The 14,836-nt window shown below is 42.5% G+C and overlaps 1 protein-coding gene across 1 annotated transcript; it reads left to right on the top strand.

The window, feature by feature from the left end:
* Positions 1–3,869: 3,869 nt before the first annotated feature.
* LOC121292310 (EEF1A lysine methyltransferase 3-like) lies at positions 3,870–11,376 on the top strand. Its single transcript, XM_041214161.1, has 3 exons — positions 3,870–4,001; positions 5,246–5,357; positions 10,982–11,376. The coding sequence occupies exons 1-3, from the start codon at positions 3,870–3,872 to the stop codon at positions 11,374–11,376; spliced, it is 639 nt and encodes a 212-aa protein (XP_041070095.1).
* The last annotated feature ends 3,460 nt before the right edge of the window (positions 11,377–14,836 follow it).

Below are 14,836 nucleotides of genomic sequence, written 5' to 3'. Positions count from 1 at the left end.
CAGGAATTAATATGGCAGCCTTCAGGGTGAGAAAAATCCTGGGGCAGTTACTGTAATTAAAACATTTTGATGTTATTATAGACTGGTGGAATTCGGGTTTAACAGAACCGCTCCCCGCCGCCACCAGCAACCAGCCCCCACTCAATAATATCCAGCGGGAGATTGGGATAGTTGGAAATAAAGTTAGGGCGCAGATTAACTCAGTTTACCACCGGGAGAGGCCTGAACGGACTGACCGCTCGGGTATTATTTCTGGGGGTTTAGTTGAGATAATGAAATTGACCTTCCATCGCCTCCAGCCACTCCCCCCACCCCCCCCAAAAAATCACTGTTCTCTCAGCTACTCTAGGTCACGCTTTTTCCCCATTGGTCAGACAGCTGTCATCTTGCGATAATAACCTGGTCGCCTTTCGTTTTGGCGAGATTTTGACAGGTTAAAACTGGGGCACAACTCTATTGTTGCAGAGCACTTCTGCTCATTGTGTGAGGCACGTGGGCTGAAACAAAGACAGCTAAAGACCACTGCGGGAACAGTGAGACACCTTGAAGTGAGTTCTACGTCTTCCTTACTGCTGTTTCCTTTGGAATGATCCGCTTTTTCGTGTCCCTCCCTTGCGCTGCTGTATCCCCGGAGTGCTCAATAAGCGTTCTTTTGTGCAATAATTGCTGTGTGAGGGGTCTAGACTCCCGCGAGTACATGGTCTCGGTGGAATACTACGCTACAAAATAAAATAATTTGTAGTACAGCTATAAAATTGATAGTTATTATTTGTGGTGTAAAGAGCATTGGAAGTAGTAAAATGCTGTTTATGGTTAATATCAACCGAAGCATTTATAATATTACTGTTCAGACGATTGCAAAGTTTAATACTGCTATTAGCATCATTGGGAAATATTATTATAAAAACAAAAAAACTGCGGGTGCTGGAAATCCAAAACAAAAACAGAATTAGTTGGAAAAACTCAGCAGGTCTGGCAGCATCGGCGGAGAAGAAAAGAGTTGACGTTTCGAGTCCTCATCACCATTCAACAGAACTGAGTGAATATAAGGAGATTATTCATATTTCACCCCTCTCCTTATATTCACTCAGTTCTGTGGAAGGGTCATGAGGACTCGAAACGTCAACTCTTTTCTTCTCCGCCGATGCTGCCAGATCTGCTGAGTTTTTCCAGGTAATTTTGTTTTTGTTTTGGGAAATATTATTGTTAGTCTAAAAATTAGAAAGAAAAATAATAGTTGTTTTCTTATTAGAATTAATAGTATTGATATTATTATCACTGAGAATTGCCTCCCTTCATACAATATACATATCATAGCTGATTTATTATTTATTATATTTTATTTAGAAAGAAAGAAAACTGTCAGATTAGGATATGCAAAACGAAGGAGAAGATGGAATTCGCCACTTTTTATTGCCGGGTTGCAAAATAAAAGGGAAAATCGTTAGATTGTATTTAACACCTAACCTCCTACGTATTAGAATGTGGGTTGTGAGGATACGATTGGCGTTTTAAATTAAGATAAATTATTCGACTGGATCCATAACTCTGCCTAGCACCGGAGCTCGATTGCCCAACTGGAATTGATGGGCTTCCTGTGCAGTTTTTGAAGTTGATTCAGTATTTGTGACCCCAAAGTCAAGATCGTGCTTTACGCTTCAATTATTCCCTTTCTTTACGATATTTGTCCATTCAGTTATCCATCCATATAATTGAATGCTTTGCGGCTAGCGTACCTCTGAAGGCAATATTTTTGCAGGGGTAAAAGCTGTGGTCATAATTTCTCGGTTATGTAAAGTGCCTGTTACATTGGTGGAATTGGTATTTTCTGATATTTGAGTCGATTAAACTTGTCTGTAAACCCATAAGATTTCTCCAATCTCTTTTAAATTCATTGTAAAACAATGATCAGCAACAATTAATACACTTCTTTAAGAAACTAAGGGGGTAGTTTTAACTCCCAAAACGGACAGGTTTGGGTCAGAAGAGAAACTATTTTTTTCCATTGGAAAGCCCTTTCTGACCGGCCCATGTTTAATGGCGATGAGCGTCAAACTCACTCTCGGGGTGGATCGTAAATAAAAGCTGTTACAGGGACTGGTACCTCAATTTTATTTGACAAGGTTTTCATTTTTAAGCAATTCTGACTGTATCTCCTGGGCCTTGGGAAACCTGGGTGCTAAAGGGAGATGAGTATATTCGAACCATTGAATGGTTACTGCACAACAAGGCCATTCGGCCCGTCGTATCTGTGTCAACTCTCTGCAGGAGCAATTCGTCGAGTGCCACTCCTCACCTTTCCCCAAAGCCCTGCATTGTTTTCCTCTTTATAGAATAATCTAATTCCCTTTCGGAAGCCGCGATTGAATTTGCCTCTCCCGCACTCTCAGGCAATGCATTCCAGTTCCTAACCAGAGAAGAGCCAGATCCATAAAACAAGAGCCTGTACAGCACGGTTTGTGGGCCAAGAGGAATAGGAGTGTTCCCTTCTCACTCACGAGACACCCGAAATGATCTGTCCCTGTGCAGCACTCCCCCACCCACCCGCACCGCCCCCCCCCCAAACCACCACCCCACCTGTTTTCTATTTTCCAGCTTCAGCTTTCTCAGCCAGACAACGCGTAGACAATTTGTCAATCCGACTGGCAGGGAACGTGCCCGGAGAAAACATTATAATGCGTCTCTCATTAAATATTGTGCACCATCTGGCAATGCCATCCTTCTGAGATGCCCGTCCATAGCTCCCTCTACCGTTCCACCGCCAGCCCCAATGTCAGGCCTCAGAAATATCATGCCAACAAATTCTCGAGCTCACATTCTGATAACTGCAATAAACACATAATCCAAAACACTTTAGACTCGCTGTGTAAGGTGGACACTCCTTATCTGGGGGACCCCACCACCACCACCCCCCTCCTTGGCATCACACAGCCTCCTCAGCAGATTCACATTTCTTCTTCTCCTGCAGTGGTTCAAGGCAGCGGCTCACCACCGCTTTCTCAAGGGTAAACACGGATAGGCAACTCGCTGACCCATCCAGCGTAACTCCCGTGATAGAATAAAACAAAAGCTATGTGGTGTTTCATACGACCCAGCTTGTCTTCTGTAATTTTTTATCTGGTGGTGGCGGTGAGCCTTCCCCTTGAACCGCTGCAGTTGGAGAAGTGAAGGTGCTCCCACTATGAACGGTTCGTTGGCCATTTCAAAGGGCGGGTAAGAGGCGACCGCTGTGGCGTACAGCAGTCACATATAGGCCAGGGCAACAAAGGACAGCATGTTTCCTCTCCGACCCTAATAAACATTGGTGGAGCTACGTTAACGCTTTTACTGATAACAGCTTTTAATTTGCAGGTTTCACAATGAACTGAATTGAAATTCAGTGTGAAGTAAACTTAGTATTAGTCCCGTACAGACTCGAAGTTTGTGATCTGGTGCTTGTACATGGAGTTTGCGAATCTGTTATCAATGTCTCTCCAACCCCTCTTTATTATTTTAATCTATCACAGTCTCTTTGAATATTTCTATCTGATTTCCCCGACGGATCAAGGACCAATGTTGCGTTTATGTAGAATGTGGTAAATTCTGTTATTTACCTGTGCATCCATTTTGAGGTGGAGAATTCTCCTGTGTTCTGGTATGGGTTGTCCAGTGCTATTCTGAGATTTAAAGCTCCATTAAAAGGTGCGCTGTCTTCTATATCAGAGTGTTCTTTAAATTCCGCCCTTATTCCTAGGTAGAAACTTTGGAGTCGATCTGAAGAGGTGAAACTGATAGAAATCTGCAACTAGGATTGGAAGGAATCTGTCTGGAGATCTAGGATTGCAAGGAATCTATTTGGAGATCGGCGAGAGACCTTTTGCTATCAAAGGATGAGCAGCATCGTGGATAGCCGTCTCTCCATGGAGTTGGAGGAAAAGGAATATGAATTATGTGGACACCCTGTAAAGATCACGATGTTTAAAGGGGCTTCTTTAGGCGTCTCTGCTTTTGTCTGGGGACCTGTAAGTCTGGAGTCCTAGCTGCAAATGTTTTGTTTGAGTTTCAAAGTGAATCCCGGGTCTATTGCAACGCCTTTGTAATTTGGGCTATGCTTGCTGGGTTTAGAAGCTGATTTAGGTGGTTGCACCTCAACGGTCAGCTCCGGGTTTGATTCCGAGGCAGAATGGTACTATCTCCTGAATGGAGAGTGATGTTCCACCATTTGGATTGGCAACATGGATCTCCTGCAGTATGAGAGATTCCTGGGATTTCTAAGCAGGCTTCCTTTTCAACTGTTATACTGGACTCATCGCAACTAAGATAAAAGACCAAAGCCAAATAATGTTTTGAACTGCAGTCCCTGTTGTAATGTAGAAAACTGTAATGGACTGAAGTGTCCGCCTAGGTTATATACTCAAGTCCCTGGAGTGGAACTTGAACCAACGGTATTCTGACCAGAATATGTAGCAACAGTTAGAAAAGAAAAAATACGATGTAGAAAAAGGCCATTCGGCCCATCGTGTCTGCGTCAACCAAAAAAGAGGAAAGAGAAACTAGCCGCTCAGTTTAATCCCACTTTCCAGCATCATAACTGAAACGCACCAGCCCAGGCAACATCCTGGCGAATCACCTCTGCACCCTCTCCAGTGCAATCACATCCTACAGGAAGGACATTGTTGTGTGAAATGTATGCTGCTGATGGCAATGCACAACACTTCACATTCAATGTGTACAGCCATCACCTCAGACCTGTAATGCAGACTGTAGTCTAACTCTTTAAATTCTGATCTCTATCCTTGTCTACCCACACTGTTTTCACAGTGAACCCAGCTACTTATTTGCAAATACCTAAGGTGACACATTGTGATGGTGGAATTTGAACAGTCCACTCTCCATTATATTTCTCCTCTTTCTTTGATTCAGTATCATAAAAACAACGTGATTATAGAGTGCTCATGACATTCGGTTAAAAAGCTACCCTAGAAATAGTCGCCATTATGATGCTATGGACAGGAGTTCAAGACTTGCAAATGATCCATGCCCATAACTTTCTCAGTTTGATGGGGAGGTGGATGATTCTCCTTAGCCCCCTCCATCCTGAAGTCAAGAGTTTGGGAAGATTCTGAAGACTGCTCTAATCTTCCCACACCAAGGAGCCTGGATGACCGTTTAACAACTTCCAACCTTCCCTTCATTTTCCAACATTGTCCTCAAGATTTGTGCACCTTGCAAAATAATCATCTTTATATGAGTGTGTCTTTTTCAGGGGCTTGTCCTTTGTCGGTATTTCGAGGCTGAGAAGATTGATTTTACTGGGAAGAAGGTGATTGAACTAGGATCTGGCACTGGAATTGTGGGGATTTTAGCGGTGCTGCTGGGTAAGTTAGTTCTGCAGGCACCATATATAGTTCTATCTGTCTAGTTATCTATATAGTTAAGATCATGGAATCATAGAATGGTTACAGCACAGAAAGAGGCCATTCAGCTCTTCGAGCCTATGCCTGCTCTCTCCATGAGTAACCTCTCAGGATCCCGTATGCCTCATTAACCACTTTCTCAAACTACCCTGTCACCTTTAACAATTTTGAACAAGTACCCCAGATCCTTCTGCTCCAGCACCGTTTTGGAATTCTATCCTTTATTTTATATTGCATTTACTCAATCTTCGTATCAAAATATATCACTTCTATGCATTAAATTCTATCTGCTGCTTGTCTGTTATATGTTCTATGTATCATGGCCCTTACAACAATAACGACTGTTCACAATGCCTACCCATTTATTTATTTACTATTTGTAGTGCTTAATATTCTACCTATTATTTATTGTGCTTACCCTTCAAATTACTATACTAATCTATAAATATAACTGCAGACTTTACCACTAATAATGATAATACTACTAATCGCTCGTATCTCTATAGATTGCACTTGGAGTGGTTACTGGTAACCACTCCAAGTAGCGCAGTGTGCCATAATAATAATTCTAGGTTATCATGCCTATTAATGATATTTGCCTTTTTTCTCTCTCCAATTACTTTGCACAATCCATAAAGTGCCACATGAAAGGTTGTTGTAGAAATTAAGAACTCATAGTATAGGGGGTAACATATTAGCATGGATTGGTTAGCTAACAGGAAACAGAAAGTAGGTCATTTTAGGTTGGCAAGCTGTGACTAATGGAGTGACACATGGATCAGCTTTGGGGCCTCAGGTACTTACAATCTACATCAATGTCTTAGATGAAGGGGCCGAATGTGTGGTTGTTAAATTTGTTGATGACACTAGGATAGGTGGAAAAGTAAGTTGTCAAGAGGACATAAAGAGTCTACAAAGTGATTTAGATAGGTTCAGTGAGTGGGCACAGATTTGGCAAATGGAGTATAATGTGGGAATATGTGAAATCGTCCATTTTGGCAGGAAGAAATGCAGCACAGTATATTATTTAAATGGAGAGAGATTGCAGAACTCTGTGGCACAGAGGGGCATGTGTGTCCCTGTACATGAATCACAAAAAGTTAGTATGCAGGTACAGCAAATGATTAGGTTGTCAAATAGTTTATAGAGGAAGCAATCATAAAAGTAGGGGATTATTGCTACAGCTATACAGGGCCTTGGTGAGATTGCATCTGGGGTACTGTGTACAGTTTTGGTCTCATTAATTAAGAAAGGATATAATTGCATTCAAAGCTGTTCAGAAAAGGTTCATTCAACTGAATCTTGGGATAACGGGGTTAACATTGGAGGAAAGGTTGTGTAGGTTGGGCCTATACCCATAGGATTTTAGAAGAGTGAGAGGTGATCTTCTTGAAAAAATAAGATCCGAAGGGAACTTGACAGGGTGGTTGCTGAGAGAATGTTTCCCTTGCGGGTAGTCTAAAACTAGAGGACACAGTTTATAAATTAGGGGTCTCCTATTTACGACTGAGATGAGGGGATTTTTTTTCTCTCAGAGATTGGTTAGGCTGTGGAATTCTCTTCTCGAGAGGATCATTGAATATATTCAAGGCTAAGTAAGATAGATTTTTGATCGACAAGATATTCAAGGGTTATGAGGGGCAGACAGGTAAGTGGCGTTGAGGCCACAATCAGGTCAATCGCTATCTTATCGAATGGAAGAACAGGTTCGAGGGGCCAAACGGCCTACTCCTGCTTCTAATTCTTGTGTGTACTACTTCCGCTTCAAGGCGTTTACCGTATAGCCAAAAATTAAATCTAATAACAGGAGTAGATCATTCGAACAATTGAGTCTGCTCCTCCATTCAGTTAGACCATGGCCGATCTATGTTATAACTCTATTTATCCATATGGGTTCCATCGCCCTAAGTAGTCTTAAAGGGGAAATTTGACACAGGCATCTGCTTTGATGCTATCCGGTGTTCTCTGCTCCATATGGGAGGCGACAAACACGCAGGTGAATAATGGCTGCTTAGGTCAGGTGATAAACCCTACTCGGACCCCACATCCCAAGCGGGAGTCAATGTATTCAGGACAGGAAATATTTATTATAAAAAAACAGTCTCGTCTTGTGGTACCTGTGTGCAACGGAGTGGACCTCCACATCCAGCAATAGGACTATAGGAATAAAACTGATCAGCAGTGCGATTGGTCAGATTAAAAAAAAACTCGTGTCGCCACAGTAGCAAGAGAAACGATGCTAAAACATGATTATAGAGTGTCGCGCGAAGCATTCCATGAAAGGTTAAGATAGAATTATTAAATCTCCGTGAATATTACACTCAGACGACAAAGGATACAGCCTATTTACCAATAGGATGTAATTAGAGTTGATGTTTCTCCACTAGATGTGAATAACATCTTCGCTAATTGCTGCATTGCCTCCTAACCCAGAGTGCGTCAACCGAGTTAAATATTGCTGCATCAAACCTACCTAATATGCTTGCCTCAAAATCCGAATATTTATCAATTGCTTTTCAATGATCTTAAAAATATTCCCCTCAACTTTCAATGGTACTTACTGTACCTGTTTTAAAGAAAGCAATTACATTAGGAACAAGTGCTAACAAGAACACAAGAGCACGTTCTGAATCTCTTGCTGTCCATTATATTCCTTTTGCTTGACAAGGGTTGGATTAGTCAAGACTCAGGTATCACACGTTTTTAAAATTTGAGCATCTGCTTCTTTAAAATTTCTCCGAACAAAATTTCTCTATAAATCGCCCGTGGAATTTGTGGAGCAAGTGAAATGCAGCCATACTCACTGCCTTTAAAAGTACACTTTTGGATCAGTCGATCTGAGTCGCCCTGTAATGACAGGCTATCGGATCTCGAATATTATAACATTCTCTAAACTGCTCACTGACATAAATATTTCCACATGGTCAGGCGTTAGAAAAAAATATGCGAAGGCATATCGCGTGCTTGCCCAACATAGTAGCTCCCACATTCAGCGGAAATGAGCACGTGTAATTATAGAAGATGGCTATCCCCTCTCATTTTCAACTGAAACGTGAATTTGGAAAGATCTGATCTTAATTAATCTTTCGGCGAATTCGACACTGCAGCCAACGCAAGTAGAGCAGACGTGTTTGTGATTTCAATTTACATAATACAGTTCAAGATATGTGCTTCCTCATCCAGGTGTCATTCTGCTTCTACAAAAACAGAAATTGCGGGAAAAACTCAGCAGGTCTGACAGCATCTGTGGAGAGAAAGGCATAATTAACGCTTCCAGTCCGTACAGTTCTGAAGAAGAGTCATACGGACTGGAAACGTTAACTGCATTCCTCTCCACAGATGCTGTCAGACCTGATGAGTTTTTACAGCAATTTGTGTTTTTGTTTCAGATTTCCAGCATCCGCAGTATTTTGCTTTTACCATTCCGCTACTGCCTAGAACAAAAACAGAATTACCTGGAAAAACTCAGCAGGTCTGGCAGCATCGGAGAAGAAAAGAGTTGACGTTTCGAGTCCTCATGACCCTTCAACAGAACTAGGTGAATCCAAGGAAGGGGTGAAATATAAGCTGGTTTAAGGTGTGTGGGTGGTGGAGGGAGAGAAGTGGAGGGGGGTAGTGTGGTTGTAGGGACAAACAAGCAGTGATAGAAGCAGATCATCAAAAGATGTCACAGACAACAGAACTAAAGAACGCATAGGTGTTGAAGTTGGTGATATTATCTAAACGAATGCGCTAATTAATAATGGATGGTAGGGCACTCAAGGTATAGCTCTAGTGGGGGTGGGGGGAGCATAAAAGATTTTAAAATATTTAAAAATAATGGAAATAGGTGGGAAAAGAAAAATCTATATAATTTATTGGAAAAAACAAAAGGAAGGGGGAAGAAACAGAAAGGGGGTGGGGATGGAGGAGGGAGCTCAAGACCTAAAGTTGTTGAATTCAATATTCAGTCTGGAAGGCTGTAAAGTGCCTAGTCAGAAGATGAGGTGTTGTTCCTCCAGTTTGCATTGGGCTTCACGGGAACAATGCAGCAAGCCAAGGACAGACATGTGGGCAAGAGAGCAGGGTGGAGTGTTAAAATGGCAAGCAACAGGGAGGTTTGGGTCATTCTTGCAGACAGACCACAGGTGTTCTGCAAAGCGGTCGCCCAGTTTACGTTTGGTCTCTCCAATGTAGAGGAGACCACATTGGGAGCAACGAATGCAGTAGACTAAGTTGGGGGAAATGCAAGTGAAATGCTGCTTCACTTGAAAGGAGTGTTTGGGCCCTTGGATGGTGAGGAGAGAGGAATTGAAGGGGCAGGTGCTACATCTTTTGCGTGGGCATGGGGTGGTGCCATAGGAGGGGGTTGAGGAGTAGGGGGTGATGGAGGAGTAGACCAGGGTGTCCCAGAGGGAACGATCCCTACGGAATGCCGACAGGGGGGGTGAAGGGAAGATGTGTTTGGTGGTGGCATCATGCTGGTGTTGGCGGAAATGGTGGAGGATGATCCTTTGAATGCGGAGGCTGATGGGGTGACAAGTGAGGACAAGGGGGACCCTATCATGTTTCTGGGAGGGAGGAGAAGGCCTGAGGGTGGATGTGCGGGAGATGGGCCGGTCACGGTTGAGGGCCCTGTCAACGACCGTGGGTGGAAAACCTCAGTTAAGGAAGAAGGAGGACATGTCAGAGGAACTGTTTTTGAAGGTAGCATCATTGGAACAGATGTGACAGAGATGAAGGAACTGAGAGAATGAGATGGAGTTCTTACAGGAAGCGGGGTGTGAGGAGCTGTAGTCGAGGTAGCTGTGGGAGTTGGTACGTTTGTAATGGATATTGGTGGACAGTCTATCACCAGAGATTGAGACAGAGAGGTCAAGGAAGGGAAGGGACTGAATATTGAATACAACAACTTTAGATCTTGAGCTCCCTCCTCCATCCCCACTCCCTTTCTGTTTCTTCCCCCTTCCTTTTGTTTCTTCCAATAAATTATATAGATTTTTCTTTTCCCACCTATTTCCATTAATTTAAAGTATTTTTAAATTTTTTATGCTCTCCCACCCCCACTAGAGCTATACCTTGAGTGCCCTACCGTCCATTCTTAATTAGCACATTCGTTTAGATAATATCACCAGCTTCAACACCTATGTGTTCTTTTCTTCTGTTGTCTGTGACATCTTTTGATGATCTGCTTCTATCACTGCTTGTTTGTCCCTACAACCACACTACCCCCCTCCACTTCTCTCCCTCCACCACCCACACACCTTAAACCAGCTTATATTTCACCCCTTCCTTGGATTCACCTAGTTCTGTTGAAGGGTCATGAGGACTCGAAACGTCAGCTCTTTTCTTCTCCGCCGATGCTGCCAGACCTGCTGAGTTTTTCCAGGTAATTCTGTTTTTGTTTTGGATTTCCAGCATCCGAAGTTTTTTTGTTTTTATTTCTGCTACTGCCTAGCTCAGTCGCACTCAGCGGATTGCCCAGATAATCCGTATTTTACAGAATCCTATTTTTCTCTCTCTTCCTGTGATCAGAACGGGTTTTGCAACTCATGCTGCGGGGAAACAATAGGATAATTATGGTGCTATTTTATTATTTTTGCCAGGCGGAGATGTCACCATGACGGACAGGTCGTTCGTTTTGAAGCAAATTGAATACAACATAATTGCTAACGTTCCACCCAGCTCCAGGCACCGTACAAAAACCCGTCCCCTTGAATGGGGTAGCGATCAGGATAAATTTCCAACCGACTTTGATATCGTTCTGGGATCGGACATTGTTTACAGCCCATCGCAATTTTCAAATCTTTTACAGACACTGCTGCATTTCTGCAACGACAATACTATCATGTACCTGTGCTCTGATGTGAAGTACAGAGAGGGATCTGCCAAATTCCACGATGAGCTCGTGCCAGAGAAGTTTAGCAGCGAGCTCATCCATACAAGCGGGAGCAGCTGTGTTTTCAAAGTGACCAAAAAAGTTCCAGGCGACGAATACTAGTTTTTGATGCAGGACGGGGAGAGGCAACGATCTATGTTCCGCTTATCACCTTTCGGGAGAAAAAACGAGGTTTACTAACTTTACAACAAGCAGTTTGAATAAAAATCGTGCATCTTTCCTTTCTTTCTCTTCTTTCTTCAAGTTTCTCCCTGGACCTCCCAAACGTTGGTGACACGTACTGGCCCATTGCATTATAATACTAAACATATACGCCTCTCTTTGTGAGGTCACGAATTAATGATTAATCTAGGGGGCAGCTCATAAAGAGGTTGAGCATGAGGCCTTACTGTTCCAGGCACAGAATAAGTCATCCCCGAAAGGCTCATAGTTGAGATGTTAACGTTATTGAGTTACAGTAATAGTAATTATTCGGTTCGATATCAGCGATGAACAGGCGATGGCATTGGTATGGTAAACAGTCTGTCTCTTATTTTTCAAAACAAAATGGCTAAGCCCATCATTAAATACGAGAAATTCACACGGGATGCAATTTAATTGGCAGCAATATTTTAAAGCGTATATTAACTCTCTAATATTTATTCAGTTCTGAGCCATCCACTGAACAAGTATGTTTCAAAGCTTCCAATTATCTTACTTCAATTTCATTTCAAATCTGGGAATGTAATTAATAGTTATCGTCTCTAATATTCGATGGTTTCACCATCCTCCTCCACACAACCTTAATAGAGTCATAGTCATAGAGGTCCACAGCACAGAAAATGGCCCATCGAGTCTGCGCCTGTGAAACAAGTACCTAACAGTTCTAATCCCATTTTTCAGCACTAGGCCCATAGCTTAGTATGCCATGGCATTGCAAGTGCACATCCAAATACTTCTTAAATGTTATGAGGGTTTCTGCCTCTACCACCCTTTCTGGCAGTGAGTTCCAGATTCCCACTGTCCTCTGGGTGAAAAAATTCTTTCTCACATCCCCTCTAAACCTCCTGCCACTTACCTTAAATCTATGCCCCCTGGTTATTGATCCCTTCACCAAGGGGAAAAGTTCCTTCCTGTCTGCTCTATCCATGCCCCTCATAATTTTATATACCTCAATCATGCCCCACCTCAATCTCCTGTGCTCCAGGGAAAATAACCCAAGTCTATCCAATCTCTCCTCATAACTAAAACTCTCCAGCCCAGGCAACGTCCTGGCAAATCTCCTCTGCACTTTCTCTAGTGCAATCCTTCCTATAATGTGGATTCCAGAACTGCACGCAATACTCTAGCTGTGGCCCAACCAGCTTTTTATACAGTTCCAGCATAACCTCCCGGCTTTTATATTCTATGCCTCAGCTAATAAAGGCAAATATCTCATATGCCTTCTTAACCACTTTATCTACCTGTTCTGCTACCTTAACAGACTGGTGGACATGCACACCAAAGTCCCTCTGATCCTCGGTACTTCCCAGGGTCCTACCATTCATCATGTATTCCCGTGCCTTGTTTGGCCTGCCCAAGTGCATCACTTTGCACTTATCCGGATTCAATTCTATTTGCCACTGACCAGCCCGTCTATATCCTCCGGTAATCTAAGGCTATCCTCATCACTATTTACCATCCTACCAATTTTCGTGTCATCCGTGAACTTACTGATCAACTCTCCTAAGTTCAAGTCTAAATCATTGATGTATACTACAAACAGCAAGGGACCCAACACCGATCCTTGTGGAACTCCACTGGACACAGGCATCCAGTCACAAAAACACCCCTCGACCATCACCCTCTGCTTCCTGCCACTCAGTCAATTCTGGATCCAAACTGCCAAATTGCCTTGGATCCCATGGGCTCGTACCTTCGTTATCAGTCTCCCATGCGGGACCTTATCAAAAGCCTTGATGAAGTCCAAGTCGATCCTACCTTCATTCTTGCCTTTAGCCTTAAATGCAATTTTCTCATTTCCTCCTTTGCGAAATGCATTTCCCTCAGGTAGCCCCAGCAGCCGTATGGTTGGAATTCCATCTCTGTAGGATAAAATATGGAAAACTGATTATTTCCTTGAATTATATCCCACAAGTCAAAACAAAGTTTCCCAAGTTAATCTGCTAACTATGCATTTTAGTGAGCATGCGCCTGGTGCCTTTTCTTCTCACTAACTCAGCTGAACTCTACGTAACCTAACCAGCTTTAATCTACAAAGATGAACCCTCCACTTTTTTGAGAATAGGGAATTGGGCCGGTGTTAAGATTATAGCTTTACGGTATGCACCTTTCTATTCATTATCGCTAGCTCCAGTATAGACATTTCCTAACTACTGGAACATGTTTTCTGCATTGCGAGAATTAAGTCATAACACAAGCAGGGGTCATGCCTTAAAAGTGTAAACATTTAGAATATATTACAGTATTGTGCATCAAATGCTGGGGATATCAGAATAACTCTGGTCTGGTGTATATCCATGTCATTTGTAAATGTTAATGACTTTGTACTAGATGCAATAAAATGGTGGTAAAGCATGAATGGAACTGGACCTGTAAAATAAATAATGACTCGTTTGCTTCAGTTCCCCCCAACACCACCTCCCCCCCCACAAAATCATGTGGTTTGAAATAGTACCACTGTGTAAAAATAATGAATAAAATAATCATAATAATAAATTAAGCTTATCAGCTTACAGCTTGATATCGCATGGTGTGGATCATTTTTACTTGTCCTTAGTACTGAACTGATTCATAGAATCACATAACGCATCAAATGATACTTCTTATTTAGATATATTCCTATTTCAGATATGAAACTATATATCATACTGTGCATGATGGCTGGGCAAATCGATGGCAGATGGTGTTCCATGTGGGGAAGCATGAGCTCATTCACTTTGGATAGACCAAAGCCTTCTCTACATACTGAGAGGATAGGAACCGTGGTGGAGTAGAGAGGTTTTGGGTCTCAAAGTACAAAAATCACTTAAACCTAGTGGATAAGCACTAAAACACTTAAAAAGACTAGTGAAATGTTAGTCTTCGTCTCAATGGATGACACAAAGAAGTAGAAGTTATAAATATCTGGTTGGATCACATCTGGACCACTGGATTCAGTTCTAGGCGCTGTACCTCTGAAAGGACATATTGGCCTTGGAGTCAGTGCAGGGCAATTTCACTAGAATGATATCAGGGCGAAGAGGGCTTACATTTCCTTAGAAGATTAAAGTGTGATATGATTTAACTGTTTAAGATGATTCAAGGATGTGATAAGGTAGACATCATTTCCTCTGGTGGAGAAGTCTAGGCCTGGGAACATGACCTTAAAATTACAACTATGCTGGTCAGGATTGTTGTCAGGAAGCACTTCGTCATACAAATGCTAGTCGAGTGTGAAATTCTCTTCTCCGAAAAGCTGTCGAGGCTTGTTGAATTGAAACAAGGTTGAGATATTTTTGTTAGGCAAGAACACTAAGCGATATGGGGCCAAGGCAGGTAAATGGAGTTGAGATACAGATTAGCTATGATCTAAATGAGGCAG

Source organism: Carcharodon carcharias, chromosome 20 (genome assembly GCF_017639515.1).
Source record: "Carcharodon carcharias isolate sCarCar2 chromosome 20, sCarCar2.pri, whole genome shotgun sequence".
NCBI lineage: Eukaryota > Metazoa > Chordata > Chondrichthyes > Lamniformes > Lamnidae > Carcharodon > Carcharodon carcharias.
This window is presented reverse-complemented; position numbering and strand designations above follow the sequence as displayed.